Source organism: Enhydra lutris, unplaced genomic scaffold (genome assembly GCF_002288905.1).
Source record: "Enhydra lutris kenyoni isolate GAN:26980312 unplaced genomic scaffold, ASM228890v2 scaffoldscaffold20, whole genome shotgun sequence".
In the NCBI taxonomy this organism is placed as follows: Eukaryota; Metazoa; Chordata; class Mammalia; order Carnivora; family Mustelidae; genus Enhydra; species Enhydra lutris.
Window position 1 is genome coordinate 22,706,382 of NW_019154104.1, and position 22,690 is coordinate 22,729,071.

The window sequence follows — 22,690 nt, forward strand, 5'->3', positions numbered from 1 at the left end:
TTCTGACTACAGCCTCTCCCCTTTGTTGAGGTCAGAGCCCAAAGACCAGGGATTTCTAACTCCAATGCCATTGGGGGTCCAGCATGTGGGGAAACCTATTTGAAGTTGCTGGATTTAAGGCAGCAGAGACTGGTGGGGACTCGGTGGAACTGGGTGGGACCTACACTGCCTAAAGGCATTCATATTCTGGCAGATCTTTCCTGGGCTGATTCTTGCCCCATCTCTATCCTGCCGTCTCTCTTAAGCCATCCGACATCCTCTTCACGCCATTCATCGTCTAAAAATCCACTTCCTGTAACAGAACCTAGACGTCTTTGCTCCCCAGCCTAGAATCTGTGAAGCTTAGCAGGTTCCATATGTACCAGGAAACTGTTACCCTCCTCCCACTCACCCCGTCCCAGCACCTGGAGTTGGGGGGGGGGTGGCTGTTACAAGACCAGACCCCACTGGCTGGGTAAGCGGATGGGCTCACTCTGAATCTTTGGTTTCAGGGCAGCTTAGAAATGGTCCGTGGCTGGGGGCTGCCTCGTACAGGAAATGGTGAGTTTCGTTAGTGCCACTGGCCCAGCAGTTTGAGTGCATATTTGTTTGTTATCTCTGCTGGCAGAGATGGGGAGAGGGGCACAGAAGAATCTGGAGAGAGTTTTGTTATTTGATGAGATGGAGAAAATATTTTTTTTTAAAAATCTGTCCAAGCCTTTAGAGGTGTGGATCCATTCAGCTCAGAGTGGGGAGGAGTGTGTCCGGGGAGTCAGAGAGAGGGTGTGGAGGAAAGACACTGAGTCCATTAGACCTAGGGAGGGGCTGGCACGGTTTTCTCTGTGTTTCCAGCACTATAGCTCCTCGTCATCCCTCTCCACGGCTGGTTTTTTGAGAAGCACATAGGACACAGAGATCTGTGGCCCACATCCTTCCAATACGTAACGGTTCAGTGGACGTTTACAGGCTGGGGGCAGGAAGAGAAAAGTACAGCGTGTGGCTGACGGGAGGGACCTGCCTAAGGTCCTTGCCCTCAGAGTCACCTCCGAGCCCCTCCTTGGTACCCAGAGTGAGTACTACCATCACGGACCCTTTCTTTAGATAGCGAAAGAGTTTGAGCTGTCAGAGAATCTTAAATTGCAAAGACCTCTCAGAGAGGTAGAGGTAGAGCCTTCTTAAGAGCCCCTCAGTGGGAGTCTGTAGAGAACCAACCCAGGAAGGGTAACCCCGCCCAAGTAGGGCTCAGAACTCCTGTTTTCATTGTTTACCTAGACAGAATGGCTGGAGGAACTGAGTCAACCTTTTTTTAGTTGTTATTCTCTCTTCGATGGATTCCTTTCCCCACCCTCTCCACTTGGACTTGAACAGGAGGGCTGGGGAGAGGCTCCTTCCTTCTCTGAAATCCTGCGTAGAGAGCTCTGAATTCTGGGCCGTTCAGTGTCCGGCCCACAGGAGGCTGTGCTCACGTGGCGCCTTCAGAACCATCCTGCTTGTGGACATGGAGTTCTGGCTTCCACGCGGCCACTGCCCTCTCAGAGTTCCTTGGCTTAGCTTCCAGGACTTTAGTCAATTAGCGCTTTTGCTCTTTTTAGGAAGATTGGCCCCTGCAAGGGGACACATATCCCTGGACCCCTCTGGAGGTGGCTGCCTCAGCTACCATCCTAGGAGAGCCAAGATGGCTCCACACAGGGGTGCTTTGGTGTTAGAAGCCGGGGGACAGGCCCAGAGTGTAACTGGTTGGGCACATTAGTTCTTTCTTCCTGGGTCATATCTACAGAAAGCTTTATGGGTGTAAACATGTGTGTGCCCTTTGACTTCTGTAACTTGTCAGCCAGTTCTCAGTGCCTGCGGGTGAGTTCCCAGGTCAAGGGGAAGCCTCTGTGCCCCAAGACATGTTTTCTTACAGGCTTAAGTAAAGTAACTTATAGAGGTTCATGGAAACTGCCCAGACACAATCTGAAACCTTGGAAATTCACCATGCACCGCCATTCCTTATAGTCTGAGAGTGGTTATGGCCCGGGATGCCTGGGCAGACGAGAAGCCCAAGTAGGCTCTCCTCAGAAGGGTCGACTGTGACCTCGTGGCTCCTTCCATAGGGTGTGAATGGGCTGTACGCCGTGAGGGTAAAAAAGGGCTTTTGTGTCCGATTGCCTGCGTTTCGGTCCTGGCTTATTAGTTGGTATCTCAGTTTCCTCATCTTGTGGAAAGGATATGGCAATGGTACCTACCTCATAAGGTTGTTGTGAGCTAAAGATAATGCCTATGAAAGACTTGGCACAAAAATGGATGCATCGTAGGGGCATCTTACCAAAACCGGTGGTTCATACCATCACACTAGGGTAGCTGCCCAGGGAGCCTGGAGGAGAGGACGAGAGTCTGGCAGGAGGGCTCTGTATTCGCTGGTTTTCCTGTGATTGATGCAGATTTTCTGGTTTCTTCCATGTCTTTTTCTTGCCCAGTATTGATCCTCCAGAAGGTGGAGAATGGAGACCTGAGCAACAAGATTCTGAAGATCACTGACTTCGGCCTGGCTCGAGAGTGGCACCGAACCACAAAGATGAGCGCAGCGGGGACGTATGCTTGGATGGCACCCGAAGTCATTCGTGCCTCCATGTTTTCCAAAGGCAGTGACGTGTGGAGGTAAGATCCAGAGGCTCAGGGTCCGTGCTCCCCAGGTTTACTTTGGGTGCACACACGTTTTAGGACTTGGAGAACTGAGGATGCGTAGACTCCCAGGCACCCCAAATAGGTCTAAGTGACCCCTTCAGAGCAATCTCCAGGAATTCACAGGTTGCCATGGGACCGTTTCTAATGCCTTCACCTACCCAAAGTCCCTTTAGTGCTGTGGCAGGTACCACCTCTTGGTGATTGCTCTGTAGGAAAGACCAGTAGATCCCAGGGTCAGTGTGCACACCCATCTCTGATGGTAGGGTGGTGAGTGCACCCGCTCATTCCTGGGAACCTTCCCCAGGGTCATCCTGGCTGCCTTAGCACCTGTGGCTGTGTACTGCTGGACCTGTCCCCACTGCAAGCTCTTCTGCTAATGCGTATTCTTTGTGCGATCTCTTTTATTTTGGTGGGTTGGAAATTTCTAGTTGTCTGGTTAACCTTTTAGTCGGGGCTCTCTCGGTTGAACAGTGATACAGAAATGGGAGAAGATGGGTCTCAAGCAATTACCCAGAACTGCAGACTTACAGATTAGACCAACCCCCGCCCCCCCTCAGTAAATATCAGCCAATAGGTCATAAGGACACATGGGTCAAAAAAAATCTTGTCCTCAAATACAAACAAACAAACAAATAAATATTTTATATATAGGTCTTGTCCTTGCTGATGGGAAGATGAGCTTCTACAGAGCATGCATCTTCGTGGCTCTGAGACAGTAGCATCAGCACGATATACCTAAAGGAAGGACTATAGGTGACCATTGTACTTAGTCCATGAATTTGTTTCTTCCCAATGAGTTATAAAGTGAGCTTGTGTGTGTGTATGATGAATATGTGTATTATTTCTTTTAAGATTTTATTTATCTAAGAGAGAGAGAGAGAGAGAAAGCATGCACAAGAAGGGAGCAGAAGGGGAGGGGGGGGAAGGGGGAGAGAATCCCAAGTAGACTTTGCACTGAGCACGGAGCCCTGTAGGGGGCTCAGTCTCACGACCCTGAGATCGTGGCCTGAGCCAAAATCGAGAGTCGGATGTTTAACTGACTGAGCCCCCCAGGCGCCCTGAGTATGTGTATTTTAAATAACAGCTTTATTGAGATTGTATACACATATGACAGAGTTCACCCTTGAAAATGTGTAAGTCAATGCTTTTTAGTAAATTTACCAAATTTGTTCCAATGACCATTGTCTAATTGCTAGGGCCACTGTAACACATTACCACAGACCTGGTGGCTTTAAACCATAGACATGTGTAGTCTGGAGGCCAGAAGTCTGAAATCAGTATGAGCAGGGCTCCACTCCCTCCAGAGACTTTAGGGGAGATTCTGTTCCACATAAGGATTCTGGATATTAGGACATGGACCTACATTTTAGGGCTGCCATTCCAACTACTACAACTGCTACCTGTTTCTGCAATATTTTTATCGGAAACCCAGTGCCTATTAGTAATCATTCCTGAATCCTGCCTCCCCCTACCCCCAGCAACCACTAATTTACTTTCTTTCTCTATGGGTTTGCCTATTATAGACATTTCATATACATGGAATCATACAACATCTGGTCTTTGTGACTGGCTTTTTTAAATCACGTTTTCAAGGTTCAACCATGTTATAGCATGAGTCAGAACTTTGTTCCTGTTTGTAGTGGAATAATATTCCATTGTGTGGAAATTCATTTATCCGTTCATAAGTTGTTGGACTTTGGAAGTGTTTCCACGTTTTGGCAATTATGAATAAGGCTGTTGTGGACATTTTTGTACAAGCTTTTGTGTCAACACATTTTCATTTCCCTGGAGTGTATACCTAGGAGAGAATTTGCCAAGCCATATGGTAACTCTGTGTTTAACTTTTTGAGGAACCACCAAACTATTTTTTACCACAGCTATATCATTTTCCATTTTCATTAGCAATGTAGAAGGATTCCAATTTCTCTGCATCCTCTCAACACTTATTGTATGTCTTTTTAATTACCTCTTTGCTGTTACATATGAAGTGGTATCTCATTGTAGTTTTAGTTTTATTTCCCTAATGATTACTGATGTTGAACATCTTTTCATGGCTTGTTGGCCATTTGTATATCTTCTTGGTAAAGGTCTGTTGACATCCTTTACCGATTTTAAAATTGGGCTATTTGTCTTCTTATTTTTAAGTTGAAAGAGTTCTTTATATATCCTTAACACGTCTCTTATCAGATACATTGTCTGCAAATATTTTCTCCCTTTCTGTGGGTCTCTTTCTTTTTGCTTTCTTGATGGTGTTCTTTGAAATGCCAACATTTTAAATTTTGATGAGGTCCAATCTATCTGCTTTTTCTTCTGGTTGCTTGTGCTTTTGGTGTCATATTTAAAAAACCATGTCCAAGGTTATGAATATTTGTACCTATGTTATCTTCTAAGAGTTATAAAACTTAGCTTTTACATTTAGGTCTCTGTTCTATTTTGAGTTAATTTTTGTATGTGGTGTGAGGTAAGGGATTTAACTTCATTCTTTTGCCTGTGACTACAGTAGTCCCTCCTTATCAGTGATTTTGCTTTTTTATTGTTTCATTTACCCATGGTCACCTGTGGTCTGGAAGGTCAGATCTGTCATAAGAATACCTAACGCTGTATGACAATGCCTACGTCATTCACCTCACTTCATCTTAATCACGTCAGCTTTTTATCATCTCACATCACCACAAGAAGAAGGGTGAGGGCGCCTGGGTGGCTCAGTCAGTTAAGCGCCTGTGTCTGACCCAGGTCATGATCCCGGAGTCCTGGGATTGAGTCCCACATCGGGCTCCCTGCTTTAGTGAGGAATCTGCTTTTCCCTCGCCCTTCACGCTGCTTGTGCTCTCTCTGTCACTCTCCAATAAGTAAATAAAATCTTTGAAAAAAAAAGGCAAAACAAGAAGAAGGGTGAATATAGAACAATAAGATTTTGAGAGAGAGAGCATATTTATATAACTTTTATTATAGTATATTATTATAATTATTCCCTTTTATTAGTAGTTATTGTTCATTTCTTACTATGTTTAATTTATAAATTAAATTTTATCATAGGTATGTATGTATGTGTAGGAAAAAAATATATAGGGTTCTGTGCTACCTGCCGCTTCAGGCATCCAGTGAGGGTTTTGAAATGTATCTCCCATGGATAAGCGGGGACTCCTGTATCTAGTCTCATTTGTTGAAAAGGCCATTCTTCTAATTAAATTGTCACCCTTGTCAAAGAGTAATTTGCCATAAATGTAAGGGTCTTTTCTGGACTCAGTTATACTCTACTAGTTTATGTATCTATCCTTATGCCAGTACCACTGTTCTAATTACTGTAGCTTTGTAGTAAGTTCTAAAATTACAATGTAGAGAGTCCTCCAACTTTGTTGTTGTTCTTCAAGATGATTTTGGCCATTCTGGGTGCTTTGTATGTCCAAATGAATTTTAGGGGCATTTTGTTAATTTCTCCAAAATAAGCAGCTGAGATTTTGATAGGGATTGTGTTAAGTCTGTAGATCATTTTGGGGAGTATTGTTGTCTTAACAACAGTAAGTCTTCCAATTCATGAACATGGGATATTTTCCTGTTTATGTGGGCCTTTTCCAGTTTCTTTTAGTGATGTTTTATAGCTTCTGTATCCTACATCTTATTTTCCCACACATTCATTACAGGGTGAAGTAACTATTATGAAGAAAAGAGTTTTCTTTCCTTAAAGTATCTGACCAGATTTCATTAGGTTGAACTGTGTAGGGGTATTCCAGTATTTTTGACCTATAAAAACAGCAACTTCATAGGCTTCAGTCTAACGCTTTCATTACTTGTCTATAGGCTGATGAGAATAGTTAATATATTAATTAATCTCACCTATTATTACGAAGAGATCTATAGATGCGTTTCAGGTAGAAGTGTCTTTTTTTCTAAAGAGTCCAGACTGTAGATTAGCTGGGCCCTTGAGATCATTCAGAAACCCAGGTTCCTGAGTCCCCTGGGTGACTCAGTCTGTTAAGCATCTGACTCTTGGTTTTGGCTCGGGTCATGTTGTCAGGGTTGTGAGATCGAGCCTTTGTCAGGCTCTGCACTAAGCATGGAATCTAGTTAAGATTCTCTCTCTCCCTCTCTCTTTGCCCCTCCCCTGCTTATGCTCACTCTCGCTCCTTAAAAAAAGGAAAAGAAACCCAGGTTCTTTCTGGGTCCCTCAGTGTATTTTCTTGTCTGAACGGTTACATGTGAGTGACTTACTTCAGCGTTTATATTCTGCAGAAACAGAGAAAGAGCTTATTCACTGCAAGCAGCTTGGCTTTAATTTGGAGATAACCCGGAAATGGTGCACCTCTCTTCTATACACACCCCATTGCGAGCTCTTGGTTACGTGGGCACACCTGGCTCCCAGGGAGGGAGGCAAACAGGATAACTGTGTGTCCAGCTAAAACTCTTATTAAGGAAGAAGGGGAGAATGGATGTGGGGGATAGTCAGCCATTTGCCACACTCAGCTTCCAGGCTGCCTCATTTCCTGCAAGCAGCGATGTATGGGAACCCAATAGATGGGCCTTTAATCCCACCTTCCTTGAACCTACTTACCTAAGTGGTTCCAAATGATCTTGTACCTTTAGCAGAGGAAGTCTTGTGCCCGTTGCTGTAGGTACAACATGCATACACTGGTAACGATATTTACCACCTACACAAATGCTTACGAGCTAAATGCTGTGCCTCTTTAGTAATCTCACCAGAACCCCCAAAGTAGAGGATATTACTTCTCTTTTACAGATGAGGTGACAGAGGCTGAGATGGTTTAAGGGACTTTTTAGCCAGGTGGTGGAAGCAAAGCTATTATTAGAACTAGACATGTCTCTGGGTGCCTGCGTGGCTGAGTCAGTTAAGCATCTGCCCTCAACTCAAGTCATGATCCCAGGGTCCTGGGATCGAGCCTCGCATCAGGCTCTGGGCTCAGCAGGGAGTCTGCTTCTCCCTCTCCCTCTGCTGCTCCCCCTGCTTGTGGTCTCTCACTCTCTGTCTAATAAATAAAAATCTTAAAAAAAAAAAAAAAAGAACTAGATATGTTCTTAAACTTTGTGCTTGTAGCCCTGCTGCCATCCATATACTCTTATTCCTGTACTTTGGGCGGCCTCCTCCAGATGACTGGCCCGCCATGCCTGGCGCCCAGCAGGATGTCCCAGAGAGGGCCCAAGCATGCCTAGGAAGTTGGACAAAGCTCATTCCCAAATGGACTTATAATCCATTTACTCATTTAGGAATCATTTGTTGAATACTAACTTTGTGCCAGGTACTAGGCTGAGCCTGTATCTGTCCCCCACCCCTCCTGGAACTCCCTGGGATCTGGGGCCTCTCGGCCTCTGCTTTTGCTAGTGCCCAAGGCCAGCTGAGTCTTAGTGCTTGTCAAGCATGTGGTTCCCTGGGCCTCTTCCACATGCTGTGACAGAGGCTATGTTGATAACAGCCCAGGTCCTCATCTTCACGAGCTTCCTCATCTGCTTGGACTCAGACCGCCTCAGGAAGGGTAGTGGACAAAAGCTTTCCTTCGGTTGTTCTGTGTAGGGAGCGCAGTGGTTGGTGGTCTCTTGTAATGACTTCTTGCCTGGTGTCTGCGGGATGAAGTGGAGGCATTTTAAGTTTTTAAAATTGCAGAAGTAAAATATGTTTGTATGTTCACCATCGAAGAAAATTAGAAAATGTGGATAAAAAAAAAAGGGAAAAAGAAATCACCCTTTACCCACTTCTAAAGATAACCTCTATTAACATTTTGGTACCTTTATTTCTGTTTATATGCTTATCTGCCCATCCCTTAAAATGGAATCTTTCTGTTTCATAAACTGTTTTTGGAATACAATATAGCATGAGCATATTACCATATCAGTAAATATTTATTGTGTCAATATATTCATGTATATATTAATAAATCATCATTCTGAATGAGGTCTAGTTAACAAGAATAGTTTTATGTTACTTTACAATTTACCGAGTGCTTTCTCATGTGGTCGTTCAACTAACTTTGCCCAAGATACTGGTTTTTTTAAAGATTTTATTTATTTATTTGACAGAGATCACAAGTAGGCAGAGAGGCAGGCGGGGGCGAGGAGAGGGAAGCATGCTTCCCAGTGAGTGGAGAGCCTGATGTAGGGCTGGATCCCAGGACCCTGAGCCCATGACCTGAGCTGAAGGCAGATGCTTAACCCGCTGAGCCACCCAGGTGCCCTGCCCAAGATATTTTTTTAAAGGTTGGTTTATTTATTTGACACAGAGAAAGAGAGAGTGGAGGGGAGAGGAGGAGGGCAGAGGGAGAGGGAGAGAGAGTCTCCAGCAGACTCCGTGCTGAGCGTGGAGCCCAACTTGGGGCTCCATCTCAGGAGCCAGAATCAGGAGTCAGATGCTTAACCAACTGTATGACCCAGGGGCCCCTGTGTGAAAGATTATTGAACAGTGTGGTTTCTGGAATACGGGGTCACAGCTGATTACCAAGTGCAGAAGCCTGTTTGAGGAACACCTTCTCCTTTCAGGGTGTGTGTCTTAGAGATGAGGTCGGTTGATAAGAAAGCTCATCCCAGTCCAGCTCAGGCGTGGGTTTGCCGTGCCTTTGGCCGGCCGCTATCCACGCTTTTCCTCACTTTGAAAACATAGAACACCCCTTGCTGACCTGTGACCCCACCATGTGATGGAAAGGATTTCCATGCCCCTGGAGGTGGTTAATTATCGACACGGGGTGCGTTCCCCAGGGTTTGGGGTGAGTTTGCAAGGACTCCTGGGAAACCGCTGACAGCACTGTGGGGGCTGGTGGCTCTGCAAGGGGAGGGGCTGGGGCGGAGTTTCAGCTGAGCTGATACTTCCAGGCTGCTTGGATGTGGTCTTGAAAGGGCCTCTTGACCTTCTGTCAACTCTGGGAGGGCTTCAGCGTAGGTCAGACCTGAGGTAAATCATGTGGACTTGTTCTGGCCCCCTCTCCCCGGGGCTCAGACCCCTCCAATGTGTAACTCTTTAGTTCCTTGCTTGGACTGTATTCCTGCCAAAGGAACGCCAAGGCTTCTCTTCTGTTACCACCTTCGGTTACAGAAATAGAGGAACATTGGCAGAGGAGGACTTACTGTTCACTCATTCCCAGAAAGGCTTCTTGCCTGAATGCTGGTGTCCCTCAGGCTCTCGGCCAACACTGCGGACTTTCCCTGAATCCCACCCGAGGCCTTCTTGTTTCCGGCCCTTCCCAAGGGGAAACATACAGCGTTCACTAGCCGTACGTAGAAGCTTCTGGAGAAGTAGTAGTCGTGTTATTTATCCCTTGCCGCTATTCTGTGAGGTGGGAAGTGCTGTCTTTGTTGCACAGAACTGAGGAACTTCCTTTCCCAGGGCCACAAGGCTGTGAGTGGTAAAGCAGACATTGACTCAAGTCTGTCCGAATCTTTCCTGAGCAGCGTTCTCTTAGTTGTGGGGCCTTTCACGTGGAGCAAAATGCAGAAGAACAAAGAAGCCAAGTGAGAGCAGAGCTACCGTCCTTGAAACCGAGAGGGGAGGAGTCCCTGGCTTCTCCCTCTTCCAGGTGGCCTGGGACAGCTCCATGGAAACCGTCCCAGAGCCCGTGCAAGGACGTAAAGAGGACAGAAAGAGGACACCTGTTTAGATCTTTGAAATACTCTACTGTCTTTGTAGGTAGTTAGGGCTCCGATACCCGTCATCTTAGCCTCGATAGAGGAGAGGGGTTCTGGGGGACTTAGGGTTTTAATTGCCCAGAGTGGAGGTTGGCAGGAATGCCAGGAGCAGACAGCTAGAGATGACTGTCACTGTGAGCTCCGAGTCTCGTCCGCAGCGCTGAGGGTTCTGAGTCCCTCGGTAGCGGCTGCCCAGCACCACCGCCGTCTGGACGAGTCACAGTAACGGTTCGGCAGGAAGAATAACAGCGCAGTTCTCTGTATCCACGGCTGACTCCCGGGTACGCAGTGCAGCCTGCAGGCCCGTCCGACCATGAGCTTTTCCCCACACCCACCCCCCAAGTCCTTTACTGTGTGAGCACCTGCTGTGTCCGCGACCCTCTGAATGCAGAGATTAAACTACTGTCCCTGCCCCGGAAGAGCCCATAGGCTGGCAGACAGGTAACTGCTGTACACGGCTGCCCGCACAAGGGTTAAGTAACACCTGCGAGTGTCAGGGAAGGCTTCCTCAAGTGCCCAGCGTGGTTGCCATCGGCCTCAGAGTAAAACCCAGCTCCCCGTCAAGACAAGACCTGCAACTGTCTATCAGGCTTTTTTTGGTGGTTGAGATACGTGCAGAAAGTGGTGGTATTTGGAGGACTCACCGAGGGAAAGCCATTGTCCAAGGAGACTGGCCAGGCCACCTGGCGGGCCGTGTGCAGGGATCTTCTGGGGCAGTGACTGGCCTGCTGCTCTTCTTAGGAGCCAGACCACGCCATTTGGGATTCTTTGAGGGCAAGCCATGCCCTGTGCATTGCTGACCCCTGTTTCCGGATCTCTGTCTTTCCTTATCTAACAGTCAAGGTTCAGCTGTCTCCTGCCCCCATTCGGGTCTGGCCAGGAGCCCATCTGCTCTTTGTGCACTCATGGTATCTCTCTTGTGACTCATCTCTGTGTTCTAATTGACATTTTTTCTGTTCCTCTCACTGGCCTCTTTGTGGACAAGATCTGTATCCAGCATCCCAGTGCCCAGCCTTGACCTTGATGCATAGTAAATCTTTAGTAGATGTGTGAAATGAATGCATGGTGGTACATTTGAATTTGATCTTGAAGGCAGAGTTTATCAAGCAGAAAAATGGTAGCTGGGGATCTAGAGAGAAGGAACTGAGACTTGGTCCGGGGTCCATCTTGACTTACTTACTCTGTGTAGACCCTAAACTTATCTGAAATTTGCTTTTGTCATCTGCAGAATTGCTATAATATTTATCTTGCTGGTTCGTAGTAGAGATTCAAGATGGTGTTATAAATGTCGTAGCTCCTCCTGCATCCAAAGTACCACGATGAAATAGGTACTGGGCCTACTTTTTTTTAAATTAAGTAATCTCTGTGCCCAACATGGGACTTGGAACTCATGACCCTGACATCAAGAGTCATCAGCTCCATCAACTGAGCCATGTTTTGCTTTAAAATAACTTGACTTTGGGGCACCTGGGTGGCTTAGTCGGTTAAGCATCTGCCTTCGGCTCAGGTCATGATCCCAGAGTCCTGGGACCACACCCCACATCGGGCTCTCTGCTCAGCAGGAGCCTGCTTCTCCCTCTCCCTCTGCCTGCTGCTCCCCCTGCTTGTGCTCTCTCTCTCACTGTCAGATAAGTAAGTCAAATCTTATAAAAGAAAATAACATGACTCTGTTAGTTGGAAACTACTGATGAGTATTTTTCGAAATTTGAGATTTGTGCTGAAAATACAAGGAGAGCCACTGTTCAAACTGTCCGTGGCCTTATGGTTGCTTGTCCTGGGAGCATCGCTGTTTCTGGAAGGATTGAACACTACATGAGTTTTCCTTGTTCAGATTGTGAATTCATAGAATAATTATTCTAAGCTTTGTGCTCCCCATCCTCTGACTTGCAGGACATGTGAAAGGAAAATTCTTCATGTGGATTTGAAAGGTCGGGAGGAAACTGAGGTCCTCATGGCTGACGCCCTGTTCTGCTCTTCCCGTGTAGGCTGCCCTTGTGTGACTTTCCCCTTCAAATTACACACGGTCTCAGTTAACTGATCGGGGCAGGAATCTATCCATCCTAGGGGTCATTTAAAGGATCCTGTGACAGGAGGAAAATCTGTTTGTCGTAGGTGGTCAACTCTCCACGTTTCTAAAGCTGAAAAAAAGGTATCTGTGACGAAAGCTGAAGTTTTCTTAAAATAGGAAAAAAATGTATTCTTGGGATGCGGCCTCTTCTTCCAGAGTATTACGTCAGCAGTAGTAACGACAGAAGAGTACGGCCGGCGAGTGCTGATTTAAACCCTCCGAGTGGCTCAGAGACTCTCACGGCCTCCTTGTGAGAATGGAGTTGTGATTTGCACTTTGTAGATGAGGAGTTTGAGGAACAAGACTTTGAAACTAAGTGTGCCTGACTCCAGGGCTTTTGCTTCTAGAAGGCAGGCCTCCTGGTCTCCTGTCTGTGTCCCTTTAGTGCATCTGCTCTGCTGGTCTCCCTCCGTGCCAGGGAGAGTGTGGCTAGCTTGGAAAGGCCTCGTGAGCTCTGTCGGTGAGATCACATCTGTGGCAGTCTGAGATGGCTTCTGTCTTCTTCCTCTCCTCAGCTACGGGGTGCTGCTTTGGGAGCTCTTGACCGGCGAGGTGCCCTTCCGAGGAATCGATGGCTTAGCTGTGGCTTACGGAGTTGCCATGAACAAGCTCGCCCTTCCCATTCCTTCTACATGCCCAGAACCTTTTGCCAAACTCATGGAAGGTAAGTGACCGCTGACTGGAACAAAACTAGAGCAGCGCTTGGGTAGATGTTGGACGATTCGGCCGGGTCCATCACAGAGAGAGGAGAGGAAGTACAAGTCAGGGAGGAATCCCGTGGGTGGTTGGAAGAGCCACTTTCAGATGATGTGGGCACCTGCTGCGTTGATGTCACAGGTGCGCCTCTGTCCATCCCCAGGGACTGCAGAACTCCACTTAGTAACTAAAACCCACTACCCAGCAATTCAGTATTTTATTATCTAATACAAAATGAGAAGACATGACAGCTTCTGTTTTTAAGATCTCCAAGTGTATTACATCTAGAAACGAAGAACGTCCGAGAAGAGAACTCTAGGAGTCACCTGGTCAAACCCTGTAATTCCCTGAGCGAGAAATCCGAAGCTGATAGAGACAAAGTGCACTCTGTTAGCTAGTGTGTGAGCTGAGAAGACGTAGCGTTCACCCATCCCAACACCCAGTCCATTCCTTTTTATCTTTGCCTCATCATCATCCCAGTGACGTGGGGAAGGCTGGCTCATTTATTGGTGGGAAACTGAGGTCCGAAGTCCAGTTACCACTGTCAGGGCTGGAATTGTGTAGGAACGTGGTAAGTCCTGGTTGTTGAGCCTTGCGCCAGCAAACCCCTTGGACTTGCTTTTCTGATGCTACGTCGGCAGGCAGAGTCGGTTGGAGGCAGAACTGCTGCATCTGTTTCCACGTTCGCTCTGGTCGTGAGCGCGGGCAGCTTGCTTTCCCCCGCCCTGTGTGTGGTTGCCGAAGTCCCCGTGTTTCTGTTTCTGGAAGGAACATTGTGAGACAGTTTCCTGGTAAATAAGGTCACGTAACATTCTGTCTTACTCCTGTCTCTGTCCATTGGTGCTTTCTGTCTGCTCCCGTGTTCCACACAGATTGCTGGAATCCTGACCCTCATTCACGACCATCTTTCACAAATATCCTGGACCAGCTAACTACCATAGAGGAGTCTGGCTTCTTTGAAATGCCCAAGGACTCCTTCCACTGCCTGCAGGATGACTGGAAACACGAGATTCAGGAGATGTTTGACCAACTCAGGGCCAAAGAAAAGGTAAATAAAACAAGAAAAAAGGCACGCGTTGAATCAAGTGGGCCTTCCCCACTGGGCCTTCTCCGCTGGGGCCTCTGGACCGATTCTGACACAAGCACCTTCCTGCTTAGTCTGAGGTAACAGCACCTTTTTCTTCCCGACGTTATATAGAAGGAGGTCTCAGGTGTGTCCTGAAGTGGTAGAGACGTTTCCTTTCTTTCTGGGATTTGGCAGGAACAAGCTGGGCGTCATGAGCCCAAAGTTCTCCACGTGGAGTATCTATTCCACTGTCCAAACCAGAGGAAGAGCACCACTGGGCAGGCACCAGCAGGAAATCGGAGAGGGTTCTAGAATCCTTTCTTGGTTCCGTAGTGGACTTCCAGAGTGGGGGTTACCTGGAGACAGGGACGCTTCAACACTGAACACAGTCATCAGCACATCCTGCCACTGTCTTTGGTGTCAGAGCCAGAAACAAAAGATGGGCTGAAAATACTGTGGTTCTGAAATGATAGGGTGTTTTGTGTGTTTTTATGAAAAAGGCTAAAGCCTGAACTGACTGAGGAGCTCAGATATTCTTAGCTTACTAGAGATCTGCCATTCGTTTTGGTGGCCATTTCTTACATGGCTCCTCTCCGGGCCCCCGGTGTCTGAGGAGCGGTCCGCGTCCACGGGGGGTGAGGGCGGGGAACAAGCACTTACGTTGCTGCTGCTCGGGCTGGGCTGGATCTATAAGGGCTACAGCCGTGTCTGTTGGTGAATTTCTTTTTTCCCTCCTCGTTGCCCACTCGGGGCATTTGGGAAGCAACATGATAAGAGGAGCTGAAATTATGTACATCTTTATGGCTTCTCAGTTCTTTCCCTTGAAAGATGTGATGATGGAAGAACTTTTCATCCTTTTTATCCTGCAGTCTCGTGGCCCCTGCCCCCCAGCATGTAGGCAGGTGTCACTGTCTTTCTCGTCCAGGGCAAAGGGTCAGTGACTTGTCTGCAGTCACACAGCCAGTAAGCGGGGAAGCACAGTCTTCCTTCTGGGTCATCTGATTCCAAAGCCATCTTCTCTCCAGTATCATTGTTTCCCTCAACAAATGACTTAAAAATCATTTCTGAAGCTCATTTGAAGAGATAAACCTCTTTCTATGCCACGTAGCACTCCTCAACCTGGTACTACTTGGCAAGTCAATGCGTGTTCCACAGGGGAATGGACTGAGCTCATGACAGCTTTTTGGGCCCTGGGTGGGGGGAAGGGACCAGCACTGACTGAATGATTGAAAAAGGCCATTCCTCTGGCCCCCAGGTGGCTCAGTCAGTTAAGCATCTGACTTTGCCTCAGGTCATGGTTTCAGGAGGACGGAGCCCCAACAGTGAGCCCTCCCACTCAGCAGGGAGTCTGCTTGTCCCTCTCCCGTCCCCCTACTCATGTTCTCTCTCTCTCAAATGAATAAATAAATGAAATCTTGAAAAAAGAAAAAGAAGAGGAGGTGCTCCTGTTACTAGTGCTGTTCCGAGTAGAAGAACCTCGTGCTGCTGGCTCTTGAGGTTGTCCAATCACTTGATTCATGGTTTTTTTGCTTTCGGTTGATGAAATTATTAGGGTACCCGCCAGTACGAAAAATGGAAGTTGGATTTTGTCATGGGTAGTTATTAGGAGAAGCCAAACCAATTCTCGTAGCAGCCAGCATTCGGAGAGCACGTACTATGTGCTGTGCTCTGTTGTAAAGCGATTTATAGGAATCCTTATAAAATCTCACATAATAAGATAGTAATTGTCTTATGTAAACAACTGTGATGTCAGTGCAGTTAACTCCATGGTACTTATAAGGCCCACGGTAACTCGCCCCGGGGCCACGATTCGGGCAGTTTGTTCCAGAGTCCTTGCTCTTAACCACGGTGCCCTGATGCCAGTCCATGGTAAGACTCTAGTGGGGCAAGTGAGGGTGAAGGATGATAATGAGCTTTCTCCCTGGGGAGATGCCTCTTAAGTCACTGTGTGCAGTGAGGTGATTTGCATACGAGGAGGCTGATCCCGGACAGGTGCTTCACAGAAGGAGGACACTCACCATGTTTGAGAGGCTGGGGTCTTATGGTGCCGCCGGCCAGTATTCCGTAAGTGTCCTGGTTTCTCGTCTGAGTCAGCTTATTCCCAGCTTGTCTCAACTTACCGTTTCCAGGTATAGCGATGATGGATTTGTCTCTGGACTGGGGTCTGAGTTCCCTCAAAGAAAGGGGCTACAACCCACACTATCCCGTAGATGAGAGCAGGTTCTGCCCATCTAATACAGCAGTGGTACCAGAGCAGCCTGGCAAAGACTGGGAAATGTTTTCTCTTCTCTTTGCTGTGCTGCCGCGATCCTTCCAGAGCACAGCGTTTTCCTTCAAGATGAGAGTGCAAACCACGTGCCTCCGTGGAGTCACTCACCAACTGAACAGAGGTGCAGAAGACACGCCTCACTGCCTTTTGAGCAATCACTCTGGAAATACATTTTTATTTGACTATTAGGTGATACCTGGAGGCTGATTCATTTATAGTGGGCACAGTTTAAGTCACATTTGGTTTAAAAACCATCCTTTATAGAATGGGAAAAAATGAAAATACAACCAAGTCTGTAAAATTTAAGTACATGATAATATTTTCTGTCCAAACGCCCATGTTTTTCCAGTCACAGGCAATTTTAATCAGTAATGTAGGAACCCTCAGCCCCCGTCTCCAGGGCTACCATGGCTATGTCCACAGGTGGCCGGGCTGAGCCTGCCCTTCCTGGGCATCCAGCTCCTGGGGCGGTCAGGGATTCCTTTACCAGCCACCTGGGAGACCCGTGCCCTGTCTGGGACCTGGAGTATGGAGGCACCGGCCCTCGAGGGCCCTCAGCCTCCCCTCCAACCCGGAGCGCCCCCCCTTCTCCGCCGTGTTTCCGCCCCTGCAGGAGCTGCGCACCTGGGAGGAGGAGCTGACGCGGGCCGCGCTCCAGCAGAAGACCCAGGAGGAGCTGCTGCGGCGCCGCGAGCAGGAGCTGGCCGAGCGGGAGATCGACATCCTGGAGCGGGAGCTCAACATCATCATCCACCAGCTGTGCCAGGAGAAGCCCCGGGTGAAGAAGCGCAAGGGCAAGTTCCGGAAGAGCCGGCTGAAGCTCAAGGACGGGAACCGCATCAGCCTCCCTTCCGGTCAGTGGCCGGGGCCCTGCAGGGAGCCGGGGACCCAGCTCCGCGAGGCAGGACGCTCTGGGTCTCAGATCGGGGCGGGCTCGAAGTGGGCTGGCCATTTGGGGGGAGACTGGCCCGCGGCCAAGCTGGTCCACACTGGGGGAGTTTCTGAGTGTGGCTAAACAGACCGAGGGGAGGACAGACGGGTCGTGGGCAGACCTGACGGGCACGGTCCAGACAGCCAGCAGCCTGGTGGCTCCCGTAGAGGACTCAGGGCTCTGCAGAATAACTCCTCTCAGGGTTTCTTTGAATAACCAGTTCTCTGGCCGCAGTGGAGAGTAGGATTCACGGGTAGGAATTGGAGTTGCACACAACCTTTCAGAAGCACTTTGGGTGAGGAGAGGTACATCTGTACTATGTTCAGCCTTGAGAAAATGCAAATCAACACAAAACCATGAGTTAGAATCTTTGTGGGCTGTAATGGACCCATGGAGGGAGGCGGTGCTCAATGTGGGTTTGTTGTATTCTACGTCTACAAGGTCCTGGGAAGCAAGCTCAGTAGAGGTGAGAGGAAACCGAGGGAAAATAGCATCACCGGGACACAGTGGAGGATTTTAAGCCCCGGGGTGATGGCTTCAGTGTAAGCACGGGAATTCATCCAGTGCAATCCCGTGGCTGGATTTGTGGGACATGTCTCCTAGTGTTCTCGTTGCACATGTCCTGGCCGGCAGCACAGTCTGTGAGCCCCTCTGGAGCGTGTCATGTGTGCTGGCTGCTGCTGTGAGCTGGGGAAGCTCGGAGGGAAGCAGTAGTTCCCACCTTCAGGGAGATCGCGTCTAGTCAGGGGACCCCGGTGCAGACACTTGTCTGTTTATTACACCTCTTGAAGATGAGGACACTGGGACTTAGAAAACCAGGGCTGTAAGGTTTCCCTTCTTTATGCCATACCATAACTGCCTTTGGAAAACACCACAGTTTGAACCATTAATCCCATCGTGCTCGCTTCCCTAGGTTCCCACCAAGGATGAGTCCTTATTACTCTGCTCTGCCTGCCCTTAGTGAGAAGCTTCTGGCTCCCTGCCTTGGTCCCCGAGAGAAGGGGGCCTGTTCTCATCGATTGTAAGAAACCGAATTTTAAGTTAGATTTCCTAGACTGATCAGCAAGTCTCATGATCTTAAGAAAACTGCTATAAATCTGTGGTTGCTACACCTACCCGACCTATAGATGAGCTTGACTTGGAGAGTGAATTTTCCTTCTCATACGTTCAGCCTGTTGTCCTGCCATCTTTGGGGAGAAAGCGTTTCCCAGGCGAACAAGTTGCTTCTTAGGAAACCGGGGCCTGTCCCTCCAGCCTGCTGGGAAGTGTCACTTTTCTTGTAGGAACTGGATTATGGAAAATTCTAACACGCACGCATGTCTGTCTTTCCCCAAGCAGATTTCCAGCACAAGTTCACGGTTCAGGCCTCCCCCACCATGGATAAAAGGAAGAGTCTCGTCAGCAGCCGCTCCAGTCCTCCCGCGAGCCCCACCGTCATTCCTCGCCTTCGGGCCATCCAGTGTGAGACTGTTTCCCAAATTAGTTGGGGCCAGAACACACCAGGGGCCTCTGTCCCCTGCTCTGTCCAGCCACCGACTGGCCCAGGCTTGCTCCATCCATAACTTCTGCCACCTCTCCTCGGCAATGTGTATATACATGCACATATGTACGCAAACCCTTAGCCCTCCTTCTTGTCTCTCTCCATTAGCTTTATACTGCTCCCTCCCCTACTTTTCCTCTTAGAGACCAGCAGAGGGGTTTGTCGGCATTGATGGGATCTTTCGTGAACTACAGAGCAATTCGGAAACTGGCGTGTGCTATAGGTAGCCTGGGACCTGGCCTGGGCTGGTTGGTACCCTGGCCTGGGGACCTTGTATGCTCTCTGCCATATTCAGGGCATCATTGTTTTTTGTTACCGTTCATGCTCCCCAAGGGAAGGGTGTTTTCAAAGTGTAGGTCCTAAGGAAACTTGCCACATACTTCATGATAGGTCAAGTCTGGACCAATTATATTCTTACAATTTTACAAAATTTACAAAAAATTTTAAAATTTTTACAATTTTAGTGTTTATTAAGAAGAATTTCCACACACGCCTGTGTGTATGAATGGAGTTGTTTCCCCAACTTAAAGATAGAGATTTCATTTAAAAACAAACAAAAGACAAGCTCTGGCTGGCTCTCCTTGAAAAACCCATTCATATCTTTGGATTCCCTTTTTTTATGTGGCCACCGTTGGCTGGAAGCAATGGTGACTTCCATATGCTCTGTATTTTACCTCAGTCCCCTCAGCTCCTGTTTTTTTGGTGTCTGGAGCCATCTGCTCATTTAAGATACAAGCCTAGTCTCTGAGGCATTTGGGTTTGAACTCCTGCTGTAAGGCAGTAATGTTAGAAGAACGTTCCTCCTCTGTTACCTGTTATAATTCGTTCCGTCCCCTTCTCCTCTGACTCCTGACTTCCTGCTTCACAGCCTTGACCTCCTCATTGTCTTCCTTTCTTACCAAAATTCTTCTCTGCACCTCTGAGTCTTCCCTTTCACCCTTACCTTTTTTTTTCCTTCCTACCTACCTCCTTCCCTACCTACCCCGACTCCAGTTCCACTGGAATAAAACAAGTTCCGTAAGCCAGATCTGTTTGGAACTCCAGTGTCCAGCTGGCCTAAGCACCAGCTTTGCCTCGGACTTGGGAGAATCGGGGAAGTTTCCCGTGTTGGGTGCTTTGAGAGCGCTCGGTGACTGGTGCCTGAGGACTCGAAGGCTCCACTTGGGCACAGAGTTTTTGACTTCTCCCCTGCGACTCCATATGTGTGTGTGTGTGTCTGCGTCTGTCTGGTGAGGTAGAGGCTAGTTTTGGGGGGACCCTGTTTATCTTTTTTCCAGGTCCCATCCAACTTTTGTTATTCACAGTGACACCGGGTGAAAGCAGCAAAACCTGGGGCCGGAACTCAGTCATCCTGAGAGAGGAAGGGGAGGAGGAGGAGAAGAGGGCCCCCAAGAAGAAAGGACGGACGTGGGGGCCAAGCACGCTTGGTCAGAAGGAGCTTGCCTCCGGAGATGAAGGGTAAGAACCAGAAGGAGGCGACTCTTTCCACTTAAAGACGGGTGCTGCCTTTTAGAACTATGAGGTGAAATACTTTCTCATTGTTGTGGGTTTCGTTGCTTTCTGAGAAATTACAAGCCTGTGGATCTTTGCAGTGGTTTTCCAAAATCCTCGCTCCCTGGACCTCCCCTGGGAAGGGGCTCAGCATACTTCTGTGTATGGTAATTATTTTAGGCTTTGCGGGTCCTGTCTTCTCTTTTCCAGCTCCTCCGCTGCTTTGTTGCCGTGCCAAAGCAGGCGCAGACCATGGGCGACATGTAACTGAAGGAGCGCACCTGTGTTCTTTCAGTAAGACTCACAAACACAGGCGGTGGACGGGAGTTAGCCCTCCTGTTCGAGTCTGCCGAGCCCTGCCAGTGTCTGGCTCTTCCCCTTCAAACACCCGCGCAGAGCAAAGAGAAGAAAGGGCAGGGCTTACGGGACCCTCTTAACTTGGAGGCTTATCCCGAAGCAAGGGCGGTCAGAATAACCCAGCGCTGGCAGTCTGTGCACTCAGATGTAACACCAAGGGCACCAGAACTTTTTTTTTTTTTTTTTAAGATTTTATTTATTTACTTGACACAGAGAGAGAGAGAGCACAAGTAGGCAGAGAGGCAGGCAGAGATAGAGAGAGGAGGAAGCAGGCTCCCTGCCGAGCAGACAGCCGGATGCAGGGCTTGATCCCAGGACCCTGGGATCATGACCTGAGCCGAGGGCAGAGGCTTTAACCCACCAAGCCACCCAGGCTCCCCCAGAACTTTTTTTTAAAATTTATTTAAATTCTATTAATTAACAGTTTCAGAGGTAGAGTTCAGTGATTCATCAGTCTCCTGTAACACCCAGTGCTCATGACATCTCTGGCCCCCAGAACTTCTTTTAAGCCCCACCTCCTAGCCTCACTGAGTGTGTGAGCAGCTGCTCTGGGCAAAGCACGAGACCCGGCTTTGCGTCTTAGACGTGCTGGTCTTCCTGAGCCTTATGGGTTAGAATCTCTCAGGTCCTGGCTCCTCGGAGGCCGTGCCTCGTGATGCAGTCCGCAGCAGCGAGCGCACCTGCTGACCCCAGGCCGTCCCGGCCCCGCCGTGCCTCGCCCAGTGGCTACGTGTCTTCCCGTCTGTAAAACGGGGTTCCGTCGGCACCTACCAGTGGAGCAGAGACAAGGATTAAATAAGTTCCTCTTTAGGACGTGCAGGCAGGATTCACTGGCTCCTGGTGAGCCTGTGTAAATACGGCTGTGCTGTTGCATGCCTCTTGTGCCATTTCCATGTCGCCGCTGAAGAATGAGCATCATGGTTTATGGTTCTTATTCTTGGTGTTAAAACCTAGAATCCCGTTTCTTGACTTTGCTGAGTGAGAAGCAGCAGCAACCCCCTTCTCCCTTTGCAGTGACTTTCCTGAGCTTGTGCCTAGCCCTGGCCCTGGCTCTGGTATTCCTTTGACTACTAGACCATCTCAGGTCCAACGTCTGTTTTCTCCTTTCAGATCTGAGCTGAAAGAGAAAATGTCAGCTTGGTGCATAAAGGATTGACTCTTTGAAGCCAGGCTTTAGAAATCACTAGATGCCTTGGAATAGGAAAAGGGAAGGGAGGGAAGGAGGGAGGGAGGGAGGGAACTAAGGCAGGCAGACAGGAAGGAAAATTTAGGTATGTAGGGTAAACTGCCTAAGCTGAGAGTTCAGTGCCTGAGCCCTCTAGGAATGGTAAATTGTTCTGCTGCGGTTGGTTCTGTAGGGGCAAGAGCTCCACAGTCTGATTGCGCTTGAGCCCTGGGGTCCAGTAGGGTTGTGGTGGGTCTGAGAAACTCAGTTGCCCTGAATCCCTTGATATTTCTGACTTTCGTTTGATTCCTGACAAGATTTCCAAGGTTGGCTGTGGATCCCAGTAGTTTCTATAGTTCTGTTTCATTTATAGATATATTTTTTTTTGGTCTTGCTGGTAAATTAACTTTATTTCACATTCCAAAATATTTATTTTGGCGTTTCTTCTCCCTTACATAGATTTGTCCTCAAAACTGTTAAAACAGTTCAAAATATGACTTATAATTGATTCTCAATTCCTAGTCAAGAAATCACGTATATTCCGTTCATTCTCAAGTCAAATGTCAGAAATTTTTGAGAGCCTCTGTATGACAGTATTTCTAATTTTAGTCCCTATCAACGGAAGAAAATATGTAACAGCAAGAAGCTATATTGAATTCAGTAATGTTAAGTGAATTTGCATTTCCATCCTTTTAAAAAAAAATAGTGTATATCTTATAGGAAACATATACTTGCTCATAGACAGCTTGGGTATGTGGCTTCATGCTGTCTCTGCAGTTACGCTGTGGCAGCTCAGGGACCTTCGCCCCACAGATTGGGAGGTCCTGGGCCCGTGGCA

The 22,690-nt window shown here is 48.2% G+C and overlaps 1 protein-coding gene across 1 annotated transcript in view; it reads left to right on the top strand.

Annotated features, from left to right (window-relative positions):
* Window positions 1–22,690, top strand: part of LOC111148486 (mitogen-activated protein kinase kinase kinase 9) — a 74,205-nt gene that overhangs the window by 40,484 nt on the left and 11,031 nt on the right. Inside the window, exons 3-8 of the mRNA XM_022505067.1 lie at window positions 2,439–2,619; window positions 12,853–13,001; window positions 13,906–14,081; window positions 16,982–17,222; window positions 18,638–18,760; window positions 20,144–20,297. Coding sequence (XP_022360775.1) covers window positions 2,439–2,619; window positions 12,853–13,001; window positions 13,906–14,081; window positions 16,982–17,222; window positions 18,638–18,760; window positions 20,144–20,297 — 1,024 coding nt within the window. The remainder of the gene's footprint in view (window positions 1–2,438; window positions 2,620–12,852; window positions 13,002–13,905; window positions 14,082–16,981; window positions 17,223–18,637; window positions 18,761–20,143; window positions 20,298–22,690) is intronic.